We start from the raw sequence: 25,244 nt of genomic DNA on the forward strand, positions 1-25,244 counted from the left end.
CCTTAATTAAATAAAAATCTAATCCAAATAAAATATATCTAGTTCACACATAGATACAATAAGAAAATTGTAAGTGATTCGACGTATTATGTATTATATACCTCATTAATAACTTTATATTTCTACCCTATTACGTACGTTTAATTGTACGCACTTAAATAAAATATATCTTCTTATTATACTTTGTATATTGAAAGACCTTAAAATATTAGTAACCTAATATAGACATAAAAATTGACAAAACGGTCGTTTTGTTATGAACTTCAATGACATAACCAAATTTACTAATCTATGAAGGTAGTTATTTCTGTGGAATTGGATAGCATTATGCAAGATGAACAAGTCTAAATTTATTTTTTATATAAAATGTCTTCATAATTTATACGCTTTACACAAAATTCATTGAAAGTCTTTATAATAATTGTTTACAACTGCAATTATTTACAATTTACTCGTTTTTAAAACAGACGTATTAAGTCCAAAATTGCAGCATTAATTTAAAAGATAAATAATTACAAAATAGCCTTTACTTTTCGCCAAAATATTTTTTAAATCAAATATATGGTGATCACTTACTAAAGGGTGGTGTCGTGTATGGACAGCCTTACTATTTTCTTGAACAGTAAAGATATATAATGTAACATGGATATAATAAGTAATGGGTGTTACTAATTTAGTTGGAAAATAATATCAGAAAAATTTAAGTAAAATTTGGGGGTTGCTTGATACAAAAAATGTAATGATTTACAGATTAAATAAAAATCAGAATTGTAGGACATGAGGGACCATGGAACAATCTGAATTAATAAATATCTTATTCATAAACATTAGCTTTCATATTACATATAGGAATTTTTTATTTTAATAACTACTATCCATAAAATTGATAGAAGTTTAGATAAGTAACTATAGAGATGATATAAGTCTTAAGAGTGAAAATATTCTAAAGGGAGATAATATTTAATTATTAAGTGATTTTTAGATGGTTTTTTTTCTTATTCAATTATATCTGCAGTGTAACAATTAAGCATATATTGGTTTAAATAATCTTTGATTAAAACAATTATAATGGAAAATTCTTCAGGATGCATAAGATTATATTTACATGTACACCTAAATTATGGTTGGTTTTAAATTTTCAATTATAAGGCTTGTATTTCAATAATTGTTTAACATCTATAAAATACATATAAACAATATACTCATACAGACTATGTATGTAACACATACACACTATTTAAAGTGGTATTATTGACAATCTCCAATAATACCTGAATGTCTTCTAAACTAGTTATATACTTTGGTGCACCTATAAATTCAACAGATGTTTCCTCTATCTGTATATTATACCTTAAGCTTTTTAGACATGTAACTGATTTGTCACATTTTCCATCTAATATTTTTTTGAATATAACCTCTGTAACTTCTTCATATTTTATTGTGTGTGATTTAGTCTCAGATTTAACAGGATCTTCACTATTATCTTGTTTTACAGCAATTTCTATAGGTTTATTAGCAACATTATTGTCATCATAAATTGGCTGGCTTGGTATATGTTGTTCCTTTCCCTCCTTTAAAGCTTCATCTAATATAGATGGGCTGTGTGGTTTTTCTATATTATTTTTGAGTATACTTTCCTCAACTTCAGTGCTTGGGGTCATTGGTACATCTTCCTTTGACTTATCAATAACATCTTTTTCTTTTATAGTTTCATTGCTTTCACTATTCCCAAGAAGAATAGCTTCAACATCATTATTTAGATTAGATTTATTTTCTTGGGTTTGGTCTTTAGACTGGTTAGTTTCAGAAGAATTATCATTTAAAATATCCATTATTGACGGAAAGTCATCCATTTTATTATCTGTGGTGGTATCTATTTTATTATACATAAGATCTTCTAATTCTGCCGCTATACGATTGTACATTTTGTCATCCTTTGGTTCTAGGCTTTTAGGAAAAAACTCTATACACCAGTCCTCATTTGGCAATAAACTTTTATTTATATGTGGAATTAAATCGGCTAATGTTATCTTACATTTTACATCATTAGCACCATTTACATTTGGATTGACAAAAATAATGCCATATTCTTTATTTTCTGTAAGAGTAGGCTTTATATTGAAGTTCACTTTTTTTAATGCACTGGACTTACAGTTATTGTTTTCCTTTAACACATTTAATGATTTAGAAGTGTTGGATGTATGTTTTTGAACCTCAATGGTTCTGTCTTTACTACTTTTGTTTTTGAGTTCTTTTGAAGAGTTATATGGATTTTTATTCAGTGACACTAATCCATTTTCATTGTTTTTTAACTTAATATTAGAGTTTTGTTTAGAAGATTTTGTTGCCTTTGGTGTTGAACTTTCGTATTGAATTTTAACTTTAGTAAATTTACCTAAGATCTTGGCAAAATCCATACGCGTTACTACTACTGTACATTCCCGACATTTTCCTTCTTTATAAAGCGTTTCTAAATTTCTCGCTAGCTTACTTTTCACACGCCTTCCAACTCTTGATTTATAACCAATCATAATGGTGTATCTCACTGAACCTTTTTAAATAAACTACAATTATCAAAACGTAGCTCTAGTTATGAGTGACGATCGTCGATAACCACATTTCCCGCGCAGGCGATATATCAGTCAAAATTTCACCAGTTATTCCGTCGTATCATTTAAATGACAATAAATAACAATTGAATTTAAATTGTGTAATAGTCAATGCTTACACTCTATTTTTAATTCCAAAAAATATGAAATACTTAAGAATCAAACCACAACAATCACTATTAAATACTGAAAATGGCGTCTGTACAAGTGTCTACTGTCTAGTTTATAGTTATGATAGTGAAGCCCGCATAAACGTCAAATCGATATTCTTTGTTTTGACATATAACAATTTTCTGTTTAAATAAATATCGTCAATAATATTAAGATTGTGAAAAAACCGGACTATGGCTAATTGAGATTGCACTACATAATTTATCATTTCACAATTACGCTTATTTATTTACACTAAGATCAGATTTAAAAAAAATCTATTGTATGAAATGAATGCAAAGCTTTAAAGTATTGTTTGTAGAACAAATCAACTTACATTTTCAACTAAGTTTTTTAATATTCAAACTAATAAGTTATCTGCTATTTTTTATAAGATCACCGAAATTTTGACATATATTTTATATCTTAAAACACGATCGTTCATCACTAAGTATCCTTACCGGTTCTGTCATGGTACATACTACATGAAGATTTTTCAAAAATCAAAATGGCGGCTATGTTATACTTTTGTACCTACTATTAAGTCTAATGTCATTATTCATTGATGTTCAACTTAAAATTTTAATTAAGAATCTAACTCTTGTTATTTATAATTCAAAGTATATTTTATAAGAAAAGCTTTAAGTATGGCTTGGCAAATACCAGGTCCATGGAACCCAGGCTTATCTTTGGCTCCTGATCCTTCAACTATGAATATGGCCGGTATGAGTTCACTTACCGCCGAACAATGGAGCTTAATGCAACAGCAAAACTGGCAACAATGGGCTCAATGGCAGCAACAGTATGCCCAATGGCAAACTCAATATGGTGATAAAGTGCGTTTTATTTCAATAACATTTTTATTATACATAGTACAGTATAATTATAGATTCTAAATTATATTTTTTATTAGTAAAAACTGTGTATTGAAATATATTAAACACTGTACTTCCGACGTGGCACAAACTTGTGTACCTACCAAGTGTTAACAAATAGTAACAATGTATGTATTTATTTTCTGCAGTATGCCGAGCAAATGCAAGGAATGCCACAATTGGGAATTGTACCACCGCAACCAACAACAATTCCACCCCCTGCACCACCACCACCAGAAAACCCTCCTCCTCCACCTCATGAAAATGACCAGCCTTTGTATTGCAAGCCCCACCTTCAGACAATGCTGCCATCCAGCCAAACTCAAATGTATAATCAAAATTTTAATAATCCTAATGCAGGGAATATAAATTTAAGTCAAAAACAAAATCAGACTTACAATACAGAGGATAAATGTGATGCACCATCTCAACCTACAAATTCAGTAAACAGTGAAGCCTTAATGAAGCTAGCTGAAGAAGAGAGGCTGTTTGATGTCCAGTTTAAGAAATGGGAGGAAGAAATAGAAAAATGGAAGAAAGAAAATGTTAATCACCCAGACAAAAGAGCTTATGGTGAGTATGAACAAAAGTTTGAGGCTTGCCGTGCTCAACTACTAGAGAGACGACAACAGATGAATCAAAAACGAGCAACCCTTATGAATAGTGTGTCTCAAACATCGAGCACAGGTAATACACAAAATTCTTCATTAAATCAAAATACATGTTCTAAACAGACTCAACCATGTCAAATTACCAAACCACCTCAAAGCTATCCAAGTCAATCTTCTGAATATAATCAATATGGTGATAATTATAAAGATGATTCTAGAAGTAACAATATAAGCATTGATTCTCAAGATAGATATGATTCATATCAGGGTCATAATAGTTTCTCATCTATGAGAAAAAATGAAAGTAACTCAAACATAGTAAATAAGGGTTGTAAACAAGATGACATACCAAAACAAAGTTTTCTATCCACTGAAGCATCTAAAGGAATTCCTGGATTGGATTTAGTCCGACATCCAGAAAAGGCTCCTCAGCAAGATATTGTTGATATAACTCAGGAGAAAACAGACATTCACATGATTACTGGGGTGGGTCCTGATTATTCGACAATTTCTCAGGGAATTAATAATATTCTTGGAGATGCAAAAATCATGAATATACTTTCCATGGTGCAAATTCAAGCATCAAATACTAACAACTCAGTAAATGTAAAGACGCTACCTTCAGATGGACAGTGGAATAGAAGTTTTAATAAAAAACAGGATAATTTTGATAATAGATCGCAAGGTGGTAATTTTGACCATCAATCACAAGGTGGTAACTATGATAACAGACTACAAGGTGGCATTTATAATAACAAACCACAAAGTGGTGACTATAATATACAGGTTCAACAACAGCCAGAAAACAATTATGGCATTAGAGCCCCACAATCCAATAACTTTGATAGCAGATTTCCACCACCTAATACTTTTGTGAACAGAACACCTGCCCCATACAACTATGAGAATAGGCCACTAATACCAAATGTACCAATAAATCAGCAAAATAAACCACATCTACCAAATAATTTTGAAAATAGAAGTTCTGATTATGGTGTAGGACAAACAAATTTTGATAATAGGTCCAACATGCTACCTGAAAACAACAATCAAATGCCTATAAACAATTATAAAAAGCTTTATCCTAGACAGCCACAAGATAGGTATGATCAAAGCTACAATGAAAATATAGACAGTTATGATCAGTATGGGCATCCTGAAAAGAGAAATACAGGGAATAAATCAGGACCTCCTCCTCAACCTCTTCTAGAAATTAATACTGGCATAAACAAATTGACTAGTTTTGATCAGAGACCAGATATACCAGCTCCAGTTCCGTCAAAGGTATCTTGGTCAGAAGACCCGTTATTTTCACCATCAATCATTGTTGAATATGAACATAAGTCCTTAAGGTTAAAAGGTAATTTATATTATATTATAAGCTTTATTATATTAAAAACAATTGAGCATTCATTGTTACATTAGATTTAGCAAAGCATTTAAAGATTTTTAATATGAATAAATTGTGCAGTTTGTGCATTTTACAAGCATGATATTATTTATATTACTTCCCATTACTGTTCTAAGATGTAATTATTCACACTTTATACAATTTCTTGTACTACTGAAATTTAATTGAAACAAAATGTTTCATTGCAGCTCGTAAGTTTATTGAACCAGTACATACATTTGACTATAACCACAAATCAAAAGATGAAGATAAAAAAAAAGATTTTGAAAAAGAAGTGGAAGAACTATATACAAGAAAACCGCGAACTGAAAAAGAAATTGGTCGACGTTTTCGAGACCCTTATTTACGTGATTACGAAAGAAGACCTGAAATGCCTAAAGAAGAAAGTAGACCTAGACTACAAAGAGAAGAACTCTCATTCCGTGAAGAAAGGCCTAGATTAGAATTTGCAGACAGCAATAGATTAGATGAAAGGAGACATGATGATCGTGATAGGTTTAGGCATGAGGAATACAGGAATAGAGAAAGAGAAAGAGACAGAGACAGAGATGTTGGGCGTGATAGAGAAAATGCTCGGGAAAGAGATATTAGAAGTCGGGATGTCGCAAGAGACCGTGATTACGGACGTGATTTAGGAAGAGATCGCAATTTGGGACGGGAACGAGAATATGGAAGAGAAAGAGATTTAGGTAGAGAAAGACTAGTAGACCATGTAAAAGAAAGAGATATTGAATATGGACGAGATAGAGATCTGCATAGAGATAGGGACGTTAAGGATAGAATAAGAGATATAGAAAGAGATAGAAACCATAGTAGAAGTCGTGAAAATGAGCAAAGAAAACGGGCTATTAGTATGGACAGTGAAATTAGTACTGGTTCAAAGAAAAATAAAACTGAAAACCCAAGGCCGATTGTTATGATTGATGACATCTTGGAGGAGCCAGGTCGAAGTATGAGGCCAGAAAAAATTGTTATTATTTTACGAGGTAAGATTAAATCTATATAATATTCTACATTTATTTATCATAATGCTCTTTGTTTACAAAGATTTTATATTAAATATTTTGAAATTATATACTGAAATTTAAAAAAAAATAACACTTGTTATCCAATAAAATCTATATTTATGAGTACCACATACCACAATAATTTTACCACTAAGAATTAATTTAGAAAATAAGGTATTATATAGCATCTGTTTCTAAAATAACTTTTACAAAGTAATGCTAGTCTTAGTATGATAAATATTAGGGTTAGATACAGAATCAAGACTTAGCGCTAAGTATGACTCCGTACATTAAAATGACAATGACAATGTTTTTGACACACGGAAACCATACCCTTTATCATCTACTGCTTTAACTGTAGAACTGGTAGTTTGATTGACTTTGTGTGTGTTTTTTTAGAATAATATTTATTCAACACTTTATAAAGATTCATAATAATGAATTGCAGGTCCTCCTGGCAGTGGAAAGTCGTATTTGGCGAAGTTAATACGGGATAAGGAAGCTGAGCATGGTGGTACAGTTAGGATTATGTCCATTGATGATTATTTCATGCAAGAGGGGGAAACAGAGGAAAGGGATCCAATTACTGGGAAAATTGTATGTATCAATGTTATTTTGTTGCCTGAAAGCATTTACTTGAATGTAAGGTTCTATAATAATAATATTTCTCAATATAATAAAAATTTGGTAGGTAAAACTTTGTGCATTTAGTTTAAGAAAGATATTAAAATTAGAAATTAATTCTAAATTTTTAAGATTACATTATTAGATACGGCTATTGCGCCGTTCGAATAATATATTTTGCTATATTACAAAACGTATTATTGACATATCTTTGCACTTGTCGTCTATTATCTATATATACATTTAATCATTATTTTATTCCCGTAGAGCCTTCTACAGCAATAAAATACGGAGTTAAAGCTCTTAAGTGTAATGTGTAGAATGTAACTTAACAGAACTATGACTTCCGTATGTCAAATTCCAATAAGATTTTGACATACGCGACTGTTGACAGTCAAGTCAAACGTCACTTTAAAAGAAACTTTAAATATCATACTTTTGGCAACTATTCCATATAATAAAGTTTTAAAAACAAAATATAAATTACAGGTAAAGAAACCTTTATTAAAATATGAATATGATGAAAAGTTGGAGGAAACATACATAACATCCTTAAAGAGAGCATTTAAGAGGAGCATCACTGATGGCTACTTCTCATTTTTGATCTTCGACGCTGTCAACGACCAGTTAAGAAGTTATGCCGACATGTGGAATTTTTCCAGACAAAATGGATTTCAAGTAGGTTTAAATTAATAAGCTTTTTTTAACGATTCGTTATCCAGAAATGACATATCCATATAATGTTCTATTGTTTTCCTTGTCAATCGCACGAAAGTAATGATTTTTTATGATTGACTTTAATATTCACCACACAGATATATTTTACATATCAAATTTTTCATCTACAATAATATGTATAATCTTTATTGGCTTCTTACTAACAAAATAAACATATACGTCCAATATCATACATGTAGCGCGCTTAGAATTACTCGTTCTTTAGTACTCAAACTGGAAAAACTCGTGCCATAAGTACCTGCAAATATAGATTCCATTTTATGGTAATGGTGTTCATCGAATAAAGCATTCTAAAAAGGAAATGTTTAGGTTTACATCTGCACGATGGAGTTAGATCCACAAATTTGCCACAAACGGAACATACACAACCGTAATCTCGAAGATATTCAAGTTATCTGCTCGCGATTCTTCGAAACTCCCGCGCACCATATCCTCCTTGACCCGACTACGTTACTTCAGAGTGCCGCTATTACGGAAGTTACTATGGAAGATGCTGTTTCTATGGAGGACGTTCAAGAAACAGAGGTGAGGTATAAGGGCCTTTGTCGACTTTGGGCGATTTGTCCGAAAATTTGGCCAAGATATTTGAGGCTGACTAACGTATGGCCTATGGCATATGGCCGATGTGTTTTAATTTATCATTTAATTACTAGAGTTTTATATTTTTGTGATAGTTTTGAGAGAAACCTTCATAACCTCGAAGTTGTCGCTTCTCATCATCAATACGTGATCGAAATTTACTAAAACGGAAACGCGCCATCTAATGTAGCAATTTTAGCAGCATTTTTGACTTTTCAGTTTGATTGATTTCACATTAGATGTATGCAAAAAAGTTAATTTTGCCAGGTTAGGTTAATGAGTTGTATTTCAGCCAAGTAACTTTACCAAGATGTCCCTGCAGGTCGAAGGTAGTTTTACCTCAAAGTGGGAGAGAATGGACGATGTCAACCAACTAGGTAGGTGTTTGTGACGGACGTTTTATATCTATTATATATCTATCATATATTGTATTTGTAAGAGAAATTTAAACAACAAAAATGAAAATTTCTACATATATTATGTTCATTATATTTTTGGTTGATTCTCTTTCAAAATTATTTGTTCTTAATCTTTCTGAGCCCTGATTAAAAACATCTATATGTCCCATGTAATAATGATATAAATATTTGGTATTACTAAAGTTTTGGGCTTGTTTCAGCCCGGCTTGATGGAACGAGCAAACCACTCCGACCGAAGCTGTCCATGGAAGACTACCTTCAGTTAGACGAATGGACCCCTAATAAGGCAAAACCTGGGAAGAAAACTGTAAGTATGATTTGTTACAAGTTTAAATGCTTTAAAATATTTTCGCGTAAAATTATTTTAGTTTAAGCGGTATTGAATCTCGCGACTTTTAATCGGCTGTGGATATTGCATATTTGATTGTCCACGTTGTGGATTGATACTAAAAATGATGAATTTTCCATATATTTTCGTGATTGTTGCTCCGGCATCGAATAATGATTTGTAACATCGAACAACACAGTAGTGGAGTATGAGATATCGTGATGAATGTCTCCAGCGTAAAAATGGGTGTCTCTAAAAATTAAGTTTTGTATAATATAACATCAAAATAGATTCTATTTAAAAAAAAAACTCTGTTTGAAGTCTAATTATTTATCTAGCGCACATCAAGTCAACTACGTCATACCTCGTATATAAGTATCAGAGTTTTATAACCCGTTTCGAATTTTAAAAAAATAACGGTTTTGATGAACACCTAATGCGTGACTGATACAGTAGTACTACATACATTTTTATGCCCTGTAAAATGCACCATAAAACAAAGGAAGTAGTATGACGTTATTCCGTAAGTTCCAAGTAATACTATATTAGTTAGGAGCTCACAAATAGCCACCGGTAAGATTTTCGTATTTCACACATTATTTCTATAATCCAGCAGAGGAAGTTGGTGGGTGCAATTTATATGTGGGGTTTCATCGTTTTTCAATTAAAACAGGTTCGCTGGGCAGATATAGAAGAAAGAAGAGAGCAAGAAAAGATGCGCGCCATCGGATTCGTTGTCGGTCAAACTGATTGGAATCGAATGACTGACCCCACAATGGGGTCCAGTGCGCTCACTAAGACTAAATATATTGAACGCGTTAGACGCAACTAGACAATCATAATCATTATGTTTATTTAATAGATAACAATAATACGTGTGGGCGTCATAGTTCAAATAACAACGTTTTTTACTTGAAACTGGCATAAAGTCAAAACTATTGCCATAATATTAAAAAAATAACAACGTTTTTTTATTCATATAGAATGCCTGTCCGTAAGGCCGGTGTTCTATAGTAAGCTTTAAATTTAAAGCAGAAAACTCAAAAACTTTTTATTATCTGAAAATAGGTTTTAACGTGACTTAAACATAAAAAATAATAATCTAAAAAAATATTAAGAATTCAGAATTATTTTTATAATAGACTTGTTCACGGAAGTTCAGGACTTACATTGGTATTTACAGTATGGCTTAGACAGTACTAAAGAGATCATAGCGAGTCACGTTCTTATACCTACGAATATGTAGTTTTATACGGAGCAATCCGTATAAAATCGTAACCGTTTTGAAATTATTAAAATATATTCAAATGTATTTTTAATCAGTATATTAGATCCGCCACATAAGCCTGTAAAGGCGTTTTCATATTTTTTTAAAATTGGTAATCTAAATGTCAGTTGCATTAATAAAAGGTTAAGGTTTCAAAACTCTATTATGTAGTAAATTGTGAAATTTTCATTTAGTTGCTAAATATGTCACTATACGAATAAAGCTATTGTAAAAACATTTGTTTTATTTATTTTATTGATTATATATATGAATAATGATATGACTTATATAAGACGTTACTTTTGGTCCATAGCGTTAACAAACTTTGAAAATTCTGTATTATCGCGATATTTATGGACGTTGCCAAGTGGATGATACGTTGATATTTTGGTCAAATGCTTCTCCTTGTCAACAGATTCCGCTTCATTTTTGTCGGTTTCGGTGTCGATTTTCACGGTTTTATCTAATTTTAAGCGTGTTTTTTCGAGTACTTCATTACCCTCTTTTCCGGCTGACATAATCATAATTGGCGATGTGCTCATGGCCGTCATATGATCCTTGATACATTGTTGAAGTATGTGCAAGAAGAATAAAAATGCTAAAAGCGTCAGCGCGGACATTGCAGCTTTGCTTTTATGTTCGCCGCCGCTTGAGGAGTGACTGTGAACAAAAAATAAACACCAACTTTGTGAATACAATTTCTTTTTATATTATTATATATACGAATTAATGACTGAATTTTTTGTCGTCTGTATTCTAAATTTTATAGAACGCTACCTAAACTTTTACAAAAAGCTAAATAAATATTATATGTTTTAAACTACGATATTTTTAAATTCATAGTAATAGTGTGCTCTTATTGTACTTATTATACTTATCAAAACATATTACTGTTTGGAAGATGTATGTCCATGTGATGGATGCTCATACGTGTAGTAAATATGTTGGTCGTGTGAAGTGGGATAGTCAGCGTATCTGTTAAAAACAAAATATATTGTAATAGTTCAAAAATGTTCTTAACCTTATTTTTTTAACTTTTCAGTGTTTTCTTTATATTTTTGGTTTTCATAACATCATCGCTTTAAATTTGGTATGTTATACCTATTAATTACGACTGCATTCAAACGCACTATACGTCTTATTGCCTTGTCTTTATATCATAAAAAATATTCTAAACGCGACTACTCCATTCGGTATTAAATTTTCGAATATATATGGCTGTCAATGATGGCTACGGCATTAAAAGAAAAAAATATTTCTGATCTATCAAACGACTTACCGTTCAGCCATCTGTTTCTGTCCCATGCCTAAATGTGAAACGAAATTCTCCATTTCAGTTGTTTTTTTGTCACTGGTTAAGACAATACTGAGACATTTCAATACTAATGCCTACGGTCTGATAATTTTGATGTGCTTCAGATCCGCATAATGCATAACGGGATACGCACTTGACACTATGACATGTGAAATTAATGTAATGCGCTATCTTTTAGCTAATAACACTTTATTGCACACTCCGCTTGGTATTGTATTTGTCAGAACTTAAATTAAATGAAAAGACATTCGTATTTAAATTAATTTATTTTACAATCACATTCACACAAGGACGTCCTCAATCACACAATCACAATAATATACAATATCAATTCTAAACTATGAGGTGATATATTTTTATATCACACATAACATCAGTCGTTGTTACAATATATAAATTGGCGGATTTACATGAATAAAAAGTAAATTATTTGCCAATTTTATCGTATGGACGGAAGTTTTCACTGGGAGTGGAATTTAAAAATGCCTAAGTTACCACTAGAAATAAGTTAAATAAATAAATAATTTAAATAAATTACGAGAATATTTCTTATCCACAACAATGGGTTGAGCATCTGCTGTACTACATTTTACGAACCATTTAAATTTTTAACATTAACTTTGAAATGGGAAATTGTGAACTGTCTAAAGTTTGGAATCGTAATTTTTTGAATATCTACAGGAATTTTTCGTTACAATATTATCGTTTTGGTTTTTGCATGATTTGCGTGTTACACTTCATTGCATTGAAGATACAATTCGCGGCAATCAACGCCAGACCTGCCTCGACGTCCTGCTTCGTAGAATTGTTGGGATGTTCCGCCAGATTGTCTCTCTAGGACGAAACTGGCAGCGTACCTATAAATAATCAAATTGTAGACACTACTTTTTCGAGAACCTTTTTATACATATTTTCAAGAACAATCTTTTAACTGATGTTTGTTACTTGAATATTTTACGGAAGAAAGTGATGTCAGACCCTTCAAGTTGGAACTTGTCCCACTGGAGTCTCTTTAGCTACATGAAGCTATTTGATATTTAATCAGGATATCGAAAGGAACGATCATGGATCGGGGAAATTATTTTTAACCAAAATGTACTTACGTTCCGAGTTGACAGAAGACGCTCTTGGGTCCAATATCTGTGGAGCATTCGCTATTCGCATCGCAGACGTATTTTTGAAGACATTTGTCGTCGTTAGTACCGAAGGACCTCACATAGGTTTTCATCATGGCAATGCCGGCTAGCGCTGCGTCACTGACTGAGTCTTTACGTCCCATGGAGCGTGCGGTCAGGGATCGGTGAGAGAATGATGTCTTCAACGCATCCAACAGGTTCACAACGATGTTAATGAACTGTGACAGTGAAGAGAACGCTATTGTTATCTCGGAGTTAATAAACAGATATATTCATAATATTAATGGAATTTAAATTAAGTGCTTCAAATGGGATACTTTCCCCGTCCTCGTGAAAATGGAGTTCTGCGTCAAATCTATATTTAAAAGTTGGCTCATGAGGGTTGCATAATGTATTATAATATCTACATAATGATGGGATAGAAATTAGAGTAGGAAGGGAGCCTACCTCGCCAGCTTGCTTTGCCATGGAGGCGACTTGGTCGGGATCTTTGGCACCGAGCATCGTCGACAGAACCGCAGCCAAAATACTCTGAAGCAAGCGAGAAGCAACACCATATCCATAACCAAACTTTACTATTTACAATAAAATATCAGAACAAACTCAAAACCTTTTGAGGATGCTCTGAGGTGCGACGGGATAATTATCTTGATACTAGGTGAGGAATTGTACTCTAGGTGCTTTCAAATTTATAATACGAAGTAGCAAAGGTAAATGCATATCTACATCGATGTTAGTGGATCAGTAAGACGTGATGATGATTCTTTTGTACAACTATTTGTGACCATGCGTCGCTATATAGGTTTTCTTACCTGCATTGGGGAGTTTCCATTATCAACTTTATCGATTCCGTCACTAGAAGCACCTCCCCCAAGAATGGCTGTTAAGATTTTGAGGCCCATTGAAAGAAGGTTAGCCCATGGAGATGGAGCAACAGAGTCTGTGTCAATGTTGTCACTCTTGTTTGGTCCAGTGGTGCCAGGATTGAAAATCATTTGCATTATCATCCCTGAAAATTATTTTCACATTGATGTTGTTATATCCATGTTTTTATATGACATCAATTTAATAACAATAATAAATTTTAAGATTTTTGTAATTTTTTACTATAAATATTAGTCAGTTCAATTAACATATTTTGTATGTAACGGAATAATTACCTATATTAATAGATTTTTTATTTGTATTCAGTAAAATTTTGCTTACCAAGCATATTTGACCACGAAAAGCCGCCATCTGAAATAGAGTTGTTCTGAATTTCGTCGATGTCGTCAAGGGCTACTTTTTTCAATGCATTGGGTTTTTCAGCAAACTTGCGCTCTTGTACCATTTGCTCTTGGGGCAGAGGTAGCGAGTTGCTGTAGTACTGAGGATTTTGTGTTCGGACGTTGCTTGTGGCCTGAAATGAAAATAGTTCCGTACTAAGCCAAGGATTTATTTGGTTCTATTAATATTATTTAAATAAGGAAAATATTTTTGTGTCGAAACAATCTTCTAGGTTTAAACATTGATATAGCGTAACCTTTACAATTCTCTGCAGATTTATGTATTAATTATTTTTATGTGGCTTAAATTGTCATTATAACAGATTCTGACTGTATTGATTTTTTATTATTGTATAACGGTAATGCTTAAGTTTTCTGTTCATCATTCTTTAAGTTGATTTATCATCAATTACGTTCCCGCTCAGGTTTTGTATGTTTGTTAAGATAAAAAATAATTAACGTACCTGTGATATAAGAGGTGCATGTTGAGGGTACGCCAATGTGTGAAGAACTGCTGATGAACTGATAAGGGCCAAAAGCGCCCATCCTGCTACTTTTTGATGCATCCTGAAAGAAGGTAAGTTTAAATATAAATCGTCACAGTTCATGTGTAAAATCCCTATTTTATCTCTTCGAATAAACTTTGTATAATTTTCTCGAAGCGAGCACGCGCAAGCCGATTAGAAAGTGTTCTTATGAGCGATTCGCGTAGATTGATTGCTTGTTTGGTACTTGTAGAAAGTGGCCCCTCGCGTACATTTACGAGGATGTTGACTAATTAGAGGATGTACAATTAAAATAATTGACGTTAAGTAATTGTTCAACTTTCACGTCAACTTATCCTATAGTGACATATGGCTTCGATATAGCTACAGGTGTATTCACAAAAAACGAGTATGCACGAACCTAGAATTGTTGCATTTAACACGTTAGCCTTTTAATGTTTTCATTTGGTGGCTTCGACGGTAAATAATAGAAAATTTAAAATCAACTGAGTTGTTTAAGGCAGTATATGTCCAATTAAGTAAGGAAATCGCAGAATAGTGTATATCTATATTTACAAGATGTCTCGTCTTTCCGGTATGGAAGTATGTTAGCGGTTTGACCGACAGCGAATACAGGTGACCCGGTCCTCACTAACTGTAGTGTCACCTCTCGCACCTGTTAATAAGGTGTTATAAATAACGGTAACTGAACTAGGGGCACTTTCCAATTTTCCTTAGTACTTTTGAACTTATTAACAAGCATTCGTTATGCATTTACAAGTTTTTTTATTACGCGTTCGGCGCGTTATACTGGTTTTAAGCGACAGTGTCCGGCGAGATTCTCGCAGGAGAAATTTGCTGTCTCAAGTTATAATGCTTATGTTTTATGTATGTACATAACAGTGACTGAAACTTACTGAAAATACAATAGATCGTTTCTAGTCGGTAAACGTGTGAAGAGGAGAAAGCAGGAAATGTGAATGGGAAAACCAAATGACAAATTACCATTTTCACAGTAATTGCTTTGATTGTTGTTTCGAAATTAAGTAGCAATTATTGTTCTACTTGTTTCGAGCGGTCGAGGTCATGAACTTTCGATTAACTATTTTCAACTTAAGTGATATTTAATTTTAAAATTTATTAAATATATGATAAGTTACATTCAATATGTAATAAGAGACCATTCAAAGAAAGTGACACCGCACCGCTATGGCTGAATTAATGTGCCGTCGACCTGACCTAGTGACCTTGTGCGCCGGCGCACCGCTGTGAAGACCGTGATTAAATCAAAATTTTACTTTCGGCAAGCTATTCACCTGCTTCTTCTGTGATATTAATGGTTCTATGATTAAATTATAATTAAGTTCTACCTACTTTTTACGTTTTTTTTTGTAAAAAAAGGTTTCTGTGCTATTCTGATTTGGTACGGCTTTTTTTGGGTGTATAGAACATTAAAGTTTATTCCAAGGTGTTCGCACATACCATGCTCAAACCTATAATATATGTATGCGGTGGGCATTAGAACAAGACGCTGGGCAAGTCAAACATGGCGATAGGTGAAAGCAGATATCTTTGCGTGTGTGCCGTGAAGGTTAACGTTTTTCTAATTTCGGAGCGAAGGTATAACCTGCTACACCGTAATCAACAATACTTTCGAACGGAAATTCGACGTGGAAAAGTGATCATATCCCTGATTTATTGATAGTTGACAGTAGTCACTAGTGGCACAAAAATGCGTGGATTATTTTGTTTTTGTTTCAACCAAAATAAGCAATTATTTTATTTACATGAATTGTGTAACGGCTTCATGCTATCTATCTGGGTATATACATTTATATAATTGTTATATAATTCGAATTTTGTAGGTTTAGACTTATTTTCGAATGCTCGATGACTCCGCCTCGCGACGCGACGTCCGCTTTCTAATACCGAGCTGTTCTGTGCGTGTTTGCACGCGGATATTAACACCGTTTTATAAATATTTATTCATTGGTATTTTGTAGTTTGGTTATTTATATTTTTGCGCTTTGCCTATATAACGCATATTTCTAATATGCGAAATTATTTGAGATAAAAAGATTGAAACACATTTTAACATTGTTTCATGTGGTAGTGTTTCATACACATATAGCTATTACTAAAAAGGAGAATTATAGTTATATAAATATATGACAACCCTAAACTAGATTTTGTTATAATATGTTAGTACATAATGAACAGTATAAACTCTCGTTCAGTATACATAATTCATAGAAGAAAATAAATAAATAATTATATACCGTAAATATTTTAGATTCAATTGAATACCTATGTATTTGCATTATTAGTTTTTACATGCATTGAATGTTCTACAAATCCAATGGATGTGTGCAACACCGTTACGTTCTTCTAATGTTCTCGATTAACAGTTAATCGAATTACTTATGTTCGATAGTTAATCGACTAAGCGCATTATCTTTTACTATGTCAGAAATTCTGAAACAAGTGCCTTATTGCGTGTTTATGCATCACGTTTTCCTCATTTCCTATATACCTCGGTAAAATAACCGCACGATTGGTAGGTGCTAAAGTGAAAAATCATACGAAATTTTTATCCTTTACCATACCATCTTCATTAAAATATTATTGTACAAAAGTTACCACATCTAAAAAATGTAAACCAAAAGTCGATACTCATCAAAGATTCCGATAGATCGACTTTCTCAAGATCATTATAAGCGGTCGTGGACTCGTTATCATTTTTTCATACAGGATGCAAGTGAATAACCTATAATTTTTGTTTGAAAGGTGGTTACTCAATTGCCGGCCGGTGGGCACCTCTCACGAGACGTCAAAACTTTCACTTAGTTTTTTAGGGTATTATTACTCGTAATCCATCTACTTATTTAATAATGTATATGAGATATTTTTTGATTTATGAACTTCGATTAAGTCTTCGTAAGCGACAAAGATGGATAATGGGTTCATACTAATCCAAGTGTGATATATTCAAATTCCTCATTTTATGTAACCATTGGCAGTTAGAAATGTTTTAGAAATAATGTTCCTGACTTGTGTTATGTCTAAAATCTTTAAATATGTTCAAGAGTTGTTTGACCATATCATATACCATATCTTTAATTGAATAATCTCAATATTGTACTAAGATTTCCTTATTATCAGGGTTGAGATTTTAGTTGCCGAATTACTATCCGGTCACTGCGGACCGTTCAAATTGCATAATTATTTCGTAATTTGTACTCGTTATTTGTATGTTGCTACGAGAAATTGTCAGTGTTGGCACGCGAGTGTATTGACCATTCAAACTTTCTTTACACTATAGCCGTTGGAGACGTTTCATGACTTTTAATGACGTTTAAGAAGTTATACAATGTAAATATTCCAAGTAAGCTGCTATGTACTATTAATATAAAATTAGTTCAATTATTTTAATATAATAAAATTGACAAAATTTGTCTCATCCAAATGATTTGTAAAATTTACTGATATCCGATTGTAAAATGAAAGTTCAATAAATGAAAATAAAACAAAATTTCAAATACATATTCCTTTGAACTTGAATTAATTTCATAAAGTTAGTTCTGCTCTATTTACGGATTAGAGTAATTACAAGCGTAAACCGTTAAGTAAAACTAACCGCAATATTATACGGATATAATTTATTGCGATGAACTAGTAACAATGGCGGGAAAATAGTAGCTTGATAACCGTACGATATAGAAACACCTAGTTTTCAGTCTTCAGCGAGCTTTTTATTATTTTAAATCAAAAAAGCGACATCGCATCACACTATCAAGTAATTGTCACATACGAGTACGTATGAATTTTTTCGATGATTATGACATTATTAGTTTTTGAATTGTCAAAACATTTATACAATATAAAACCTGTTTTGTCTTAGACACAGTGTAATTCAGGGTCCTACGTTTTCACATTTTAGAAAGTGAAGGTTTTTACGTGTGAGTAAAGGAGAAGAGCTGAACTAAAGCTGACGACATCTTAATAGCCGTAGAAATTTCGTGACTAATATGTTTTGTATTATTTGCCTTTTGTTTTGAATTTAATTCAAGAGCGTTACGGTGAAGCTTTTTGTTACGTAAGATTTCTTATTAACTTTCATTATGCATCGTAAGCTTTCACTTGCCGATTATTTACTTTTAAAATCCTAAATGGTATTATACTACATTAATAATTAAAATGGAAGAAATTATAATTGTCACTAAAGAAGATTTTACAAAAAATTTCAGTCATTTTTAAACAAATTAAAAAAAAATCTTTTCTGTAACTCTAGTATAGTCACAGTAATTTTTAAGTATTTTTTTTTATTTATACATATTTATGCATAAATATTTTTTTTTATATTAGTTTTTAAACAATATTCGTTGTTTAAATAATTTATTAGATCTTACAGCTAAGCGTTTCTTTCATATTTTTTATTCACTTTAATTGTATAATTACATTTCTTTTCATTGAATAATCCACTCCCATGATCTAAAATTAAATATTTAAATTTCCTCGCATTCCAGGAGTAACCAAAAGTCTTACCTTGCTTCCAAATAGGTTAACACAAATCACTGAACACTATCTTCCAGACTTATCACTGGTGAAAGTGCGTGTTTACTGAGCGATGCTCTGACTTGCAATGAGCGTGGTGCCTTGAACTTCACATATATATAGTATGACCCAGTTCTGATGGGTAACTGTGTTTGAGTGTCTACTGCATCCCGTTGCTTGATGTGTGCTCCCCTTGGACTTTGCCAAGGACGGTAATCGACGCCTTATTAATTCAGAAATAAAGTCAAAACTGACACAAAACCTAAAACACAAGTCTATATTGGTGACTTCTAACTTAAAACCTGTGCAAAGTGGGTGAGATGAGCGGGAATTTATAACACATATAACTATCTTTTATATCTAATATGTTGGAAATGTTTGTTAGTGCTTCGACATTTTCGTTAAATAATGATGTTCTTCATATTTGACTGCAAGCCGCTTTGGGTTCTGACAAAACATTATCGTGGATATTTGAGCTTAGCAACAAAACAACGCAAAATTTGCTATTTATCTTATGAAAATATGAATGTTACCTATATTTTATCAATACACATCGCGAGTGGAACAAAAAAGATATGAATTGTTGATTTGTGTTTATTATGATATAATTAAAATGTGGCAATTAAGAATAGATTATTTTGCTTCAGATGCAGCATGGGTGAACGTTGACAGTTTTCTAAATGGAAGTATTAACTACAGGAATCTAGGATTTCCTTCTGCTATAACTATATACGCAAGAGATGATGATAATAAGTAAGTATATGGTCCAACAAAATTTGTTCAAAAATAGGGCAAAAGAATATATCTGTATTGTTGTTGTCAATGCAGTTAGATTCCAAAACAAAAAAATAACGAAAATAATACATTTTCAGACGAACTTTTGTAACCTATATGAAACAGACACATGATCAGTTTTTAATCATTATTCTTAATATTATGATGGCATTGTTTCTTAAAATGTCTTAAAAAACACATTTGTATGACCAATAAAGGTTTAAAAAGTCTGTATGATATCATGACTGACACAGAAATCACTCTGCCATTCAAGGAAGCTCATTTACAGATTGAGGCCACGATATATAGTATTTTCACTAATATTACTGGTATTGTTATCAATTTCCCAGACGCACGTGGAAATCAAATGAAAGACAATGGCCTATAGTCTTCCATGGCTTACTTATTATTTATATATACACGTTTGCGCAGAAATATTTAAAACATATATACAGTCAAAACCGTCTACGACGACATCGTTTAGAACAACATACCGGTTATATTGACGAAAATCAAAGGTTCCGACTGAATTCAATTGTATTAGGTTACTTAATAAACAACCTCATCGGTTGTTACGACTATCGGTTTTTACGACCAAATATGAGTAGTCCCTTCGAAGTCGTTATAACAGATTTTGACTATACAACATTTAGTTAATTTATATTTTAAATAATTATGGCACTTAAATGTGTTTTAATCCAGTTATATAGCAAAAATTCCTCAAAAACGTAATGCTCCTGAGCAAAACACCTCAGTTATTTAGGACTTGATGTGTATAGTATAATTTATTAGCAGACGTGGCCTTAGTAGCCAGAGTAAAAACTTATTTTAAATACGAATTTTGTTTTGTTTTTGTTGTTTCAACGACTACCAAAAAAAAGTTGTTGATAATTCTCTCGTATAACATTCAAAAACAGATTATTTTTCTCCAGATTTGAAGATAAGCTTGTTATAATGAGACGATAAACAACAAAATAGAAGTTCACGAAGAAGATTACTTCTAAAAATCAGTAAGTTTTTATAATAACAACAATCAGTAGTAACGACCGTTCTTTAAAATTTGGTAGTTTAAATATTTATTTAAAGCCCGCAATGTATATGTATGCGTACGTAAAAATGTATTTAGTAGATTTTTTTCAATACTACATACCAATACCAAATACTAGTAAGTTTAATCTTCATATATAAATTAACAAGTTACATAAGTGACCATTTGAGTCATAAGCCTTGAGCGAAAGTGATGAATTTCGATACCAAAACAATGATTCATCTTATTGACCTGCTAATTGTGGCAACTTTTAATTTCTTTCGTCAAAACAGATGTTAATGAAAGAATATTTCTTAGGTTCTCAGCGGATTCTGTCAGTTCGATATCTTTTTAATAATAAGATTTGTTTTCCCCGTTGTATTATGAGCCCTTATCTCTGACCTATCGACTTTCGGTACTAATACACTCTTATATAATTTAAAGATTTAAGTTACACACGAGTCCCTGTTCTTTTTCTAATTATAGGTTTATAAACAATCATTTAATGTAGATAAGTTATCACGTAGTAACTCGGAGGTCTGGTCGATTCCCTATTACAGAAATTGTTTAGAGTTAAATGTCAATGAAATAAGTGCTGACAGCAAATCTTAATTTAGTTTATTTTTCAGATGCGAAGTTTTGGACCAAGATTTTCGAAGGCGGCATTTCGTGCTTACATGTATGCGTCACCAACTTTCGTTTTCGGGGTATTCCAAGCAAAATATTTAAAAGGTTTCCTCTAAAATCGTTCTAACTAAAATAAACATCTTTTTTGGATTTGTAAGCTTCACTTGTAATAAGACTCTATGGAGAATAAAATCATCCTTTACAGATTTTGAGACTTTTTTTTATGAGAATTTTTGACCTGCATTTTTATTTGACCCTGTAATTGTATTATTGTATTTATTATTATCTTATAGAGTCTATATAGTATGTATTAATTATTTTATTAATATTGTAAGTATCGAGATTTATAATAAGTAACTTACGGTTTTAAGTTTATTATAAACAAACATACATAAAGTATATGATATGAATTTCAATATTAACCGATGTTTCATAATTACTTAAATAAAACAGTCATTAGAAAGACTTAAGTGTTTGGTAGAATTAAGGATGGGTCGCTAAGAAATATTTGATTTAAATTTTATTACGTGCAATACACCTAACTGCGTATTCGAAGCCACAAATTCCAACTATAATACGTAGTTAAGTTTTATGGTTATTGTTACTCAACACTAGCCCAGGTATTTTAGAGTGTAGATACAATCATTCATATCAACAAGTTTTGAGGTTATGTAAAAATTACGGGGAATAAATTTCAATTTTAATATATATTGCTACGGAAAACTGCATGATTGCATGACCTGCTGAATAAAGTAGATGAACTTTAATCCCTTGTGTTTATCAGGACTTTTAATAGAAATTATGGAATGCGTCCTTTTTATACTTTGTTAAAATTATAAAAGGTGATGAAATATTCAATACGCTTTTAGGGTTTTAACTCAACTAAAACCTTGGCAGGCATGGGCCTCAGATTTCTGTATCTGTTTCGTGATCGTTTTTTTTAATAGGCGATTAGCTATCTATATCTGCCACAGGCCGTAAATTTTTTTGTACTAAGGCATTCCGGGTTCCTTACGAGCGGCGTGCCCACACACTTAGTCCTTTTATGGGCGGCCGGGGTTCGAACATACGACTTCAAGGATGAGAGACGCACCCTGAAACCGCTAGAACAACACTGCACTTTTTAATCTATGAATGAATAAGTAGCTAGTAATTAATAATAAGCAGATCTGGCATTATTCCTGTGTAACAAAAATAAATTATATCAATAAAGTCTATTTACCAGTTTGAAAATATCTAAGTTGTCGCATTTCTAAATTACTATAATTTACACCTTACACTAAACCAGCACAACACTGAGCCTATATTTGACAATTTGCATCTTCCGCGATAACTGTAAAATTCGGAATGCGGGCGACTTTCTTTACCGAAAGGGCCAGTAGCCATAGACAAAAAAAACATTGACCAGTTAAACTAGGTAATAGTAAAAGCTTGTTCAGCTCCTATTTTATCTATGGATTAATAAAACATGGTCCCAAATAACTTCAGAACTGTACATTATTAAGTTCTGTCAAAAGTGACGGAAATCTTTTAATTGACCGGATCGAGTGTTTATTCGATATTTTTGACTAAAATACGTATGTATAAATTAGAGAATGCTATGTTTATAGGTAATTAATAAGTATCGAGAAATATATTTTGTAGGTGATTCGAAAAGGGCACAGCCGAACGATCTTGAGAAAGATGGGGGAGGCCTTCAGACCTAAAATATGCCTAATGTTGTTGTTTTGTAAATCTTTTAATGAAGTTTAAAACCTAATTCTATGAATTTTATTTTGAAAGATTACCTTAATTCAAAAACGAATCATTGTAAAGATTGTATCTTTATGAACCTGAAAAAGGTCTGTGAACCTTGTGGTTTATTAAAACATTTACGAGAGGCTAAGATTGTAGGCATTAGAGTACTGGCACAATTCCGAGTTCCGCTTATTATGAAATGCTTTCCTCTTAGATCCGCTATCGAGAAAATTGCAAAGGAAAGTTTAATGGGCAAAACTATCGTTTGAATGGTCGTATTATTTAAACATTAACACATTTTAATGAAACTTGTATTAAATTTTTATAATTACTGTAGTCCGAAGTAAGTCCTGAATGGGAAAAAATCGTTCCTTGATATAGTTTTAAGGCAAATCCGAGATCAGCCTTCTGTGCTTGCCCTAAACAATAATTGTTTTGCATTGAATCGAATTTACTATACCAAGAGCGCTAAGCGCTCAGAGGAGTGTTGACTAGGCCAAGGCGTGCGATTCTTATCCCTGGGGTCGTAGGTTCGATCCCCGGCCGTGCACCACTGGACTATTTTTAAATGTGCTTATTTCGTTTCGAAAACATCGTGAGGAAACCGGCTTGCCTTAGACCCAAACAGTCGACGGCATGCGTCAGGCACAGAAGGCTGATCACCTACTTGCCTATACAGATACAGAAATCTGAGGCCCAGATCCTAAAAAAAAGGTTGTAGCGCCATTGATTTTTTATTTTTATTTTAGAGCGCTAAGCAATACAGCTAGCAGCAAATAAATCTAGGAGAGAAGCGGATGATGGGACAAGTTCTAAACAAAAGACGCGCTTAGTTTTAAGTTTAGTTTGGGTTAACTAATATAATCGAATAAACGTGTTTAGTCGAAAAGGAATGCATGTAAACAAATTATTAGAGAGTAGGCCAGTGGGACAGCGAAATGTTAGCTTTCGTTATAAACGCAAGCGCATTGAACGAGGCCTTGATATCTAGTTTAAAATCTGGATAAATACTACAAGTTGTGTGGTTAATAATAGGGAACTTCACTGAATAAACGAAAACAAATTATTGGACAGAGAGCCTAGCAATATAACTGTATCTAGATATCTCCATAAAGAAACATTTTTAACATTCGCCTACAAGTCTTGCCGAACAGCCAAAGTACCTGATTCTAGTAAAGACCTGTAATATTATGGGAGTCAGACTTTATTTATTTATTGAATCTGTTCATTAAAGCTATTTTAGAGTGTTCAAATTCTTAAAATCAGATCAGTCTAAGTGAATCAGATTCACTTAGCGCCATAGCATCAAACAATATGGAAATACCTTAAATTAAAATAGTTAAAATGATGGTAAAATTTCTATATAAAAGTTGTTATTTGCTACTCTCGAGCCAACTTCATTGTCCGAAGCGATTGTATAAAACGTTCGTTATTGAGTTTGCTTTAATACTACAAAGCGTAACCGAAAAGTTATATATAAAACCTACTTAATACTTGCTATAATTTTCTCTTGACATTGAAAACATGATGTCGCAGTAAGAAAGTGAAATTTGATCCCAATGTGAAGCAGAACGCATCATCGGCAAGTATCTAGGTACGAAGGAATCAGTGACGTCACTGTAGATCAGGTTGATGTATCGCAAGTCGAAGGTCTTTGGGAAACAGTGGCGTAACTCTGGTCTTCAGGACCTAGGTTAATTACTTAT

At 32.4% G+C, this 25,244-nt stretch overlaps 3 protein-coding genes across 8 annotated transcripts; 1 reads left to right on the forward strand and 2 right to left on the reverse strand.

The window, feature by feature from the left end:
* Positions 1-85: 85 nt before the first annotated feature.
* On the reverse strand, positions 86-2,943 carry LOC123713855. The gene has a single exon (XM_045667750.1). It carries the CDS (start codon positions 2,529-2,531, stop codon positions 1,212-1,214), a length of 1,320 nt encoding a protein of 439 aa, XP_045523706.1. The 5' UTR covers positions 2,532-2,943; the 3' UTR covers positions 86-1,211.
* A 319-nt stretch (positions 2,944-3,262) lies between these two features.
* Positions 3,263-21,992, forward strand: LOC123707016 (YLP motif-containing protein 1-like). 6 transcript variants are annotated; one of them, XR_006753450.1, is made up of 11 exons: positions 3,263-3,595; positions 3,784-5,605; positions 5,845-6,642; positions 7,112-7,260; positions 7,777-7,965; positions 8,335-8,550; positions 8,915-8,981; positions 9,224-9,330; positions 20,021-20,126; positions 21,080-21,157; positions 21,804-21,992. XR_006753450.1 is itself a non-coding variant. In XM_045656764.1 (9 exons), exons 1-9 carry the CDS (start codon positions 3,407-3,409, stop codon positions 10,181-10,183), a joined length of 3,696 nt encoding a protein of 1,231 aa, XP_045512720.1. In that variant the 5' UTR covers positions 3,263-3,406; the 3' UTR covers positions 10,184-10,855. The 6 variants fall into 6 exon arrangements, 3 of the variants coding, with proteins under 3 accessions (XP_045512720.1, XP_045512728.1, XP_045512746.1); XR_006753451.1 differs by lacking the exon at positions 21,080-21,157; XR_006753452.1 differs by lacking the exon at positions 8,915-8,981.
* On the reverse strand, positions 12,377-19,447 carry LOC123707041. The gene is made up of 7 exons (XM_045656804.1): positions 19,365-19,447; positions 14,799-14,901; positions 14,276-14,468; positions 13,882-14,078; positions 13,517-13,600; positions 13,037-13,287; positions 12,377-12,790 (listed from the first exon to the last, which is right to left on the reverse strand). Exons 2-7 carry the CDS (start codon positions 14,898-14,900, stop codon positions 12,664-12,666), a joined length of 954 nt encoding a protein of 317 aa, XP_045512760.1. The 5' UTR covers position 14,901; positions 19,365-19,447; the 3' UTR covers positions 12,377-12,663.
* Positions 21,993-25,244: the final 3,252 nt, after the last annotated feature.

This window comes from Pieris brassicae, chromosome 1 (genome assembly GCF_905147105.1).
Source record: "Pieris brassicae chromosome 1, ilPieBrab1.1, whole genome shotgun sequence".
NCBI lineage: Eukaryota > Metazoa > Arthropoda > Insecta > Lepidoptera > Pieridae > Pieris > Pieris brassicae.

Bases quoted from the DNA above. Each gene is read 5' to 3' on its own strand.
- LOC123713855 (XM_045667750.1), bottom strand. From the start codon at position 2,531: ATGATTGGTTATAAATCAAGAGTTGGAAGGCGTGTGAAAAGTAAGCTA.
- LOC123707016 (XM_045656764.1), top strand. From the start codon at position 3,407: ATGGCTTGGCAAATACCAGGTCCATGGAACCCAGGCTTATCTTTGGCT. The intron at 5,606-5,844 runs GTAATTTATATT...GTTTCATTGCAG, and splicing joins TAAGTCCTTAAGGTTAAAAG to CTCGTAAGTTTATTGAACCA. The intron at 8,551-8,914 runs GTGAGGTATAAG...AACTTTACCAAG, and splicing joins AGGACGTTCAAGAAACAGAG to ATGTCCCTGCAGGTCGAAGG.
- LOC123707041 (XM_045656804.1), bottom strand. From the start codon at position 14,900: ATGCATCAAAAAGTAGCAGGATGGGCGCTTTTGGCCCTTATCAGTTCA. The intron at 13,601-13,881 runs GTAAGAAAACCT...CGCTTGCTTCAG, and splicing joins ATGGAAACTCCCCAATGCAG to AGTATTTTGGCTGCGGTTCT. The intron at 12,791-13,036 runs GTAAGTACATTT...GATTATTTATAG, and splicing joins GTCTTCTGTCAACTCGGAAC to GTACGCTGCCAGTTTCGTCC.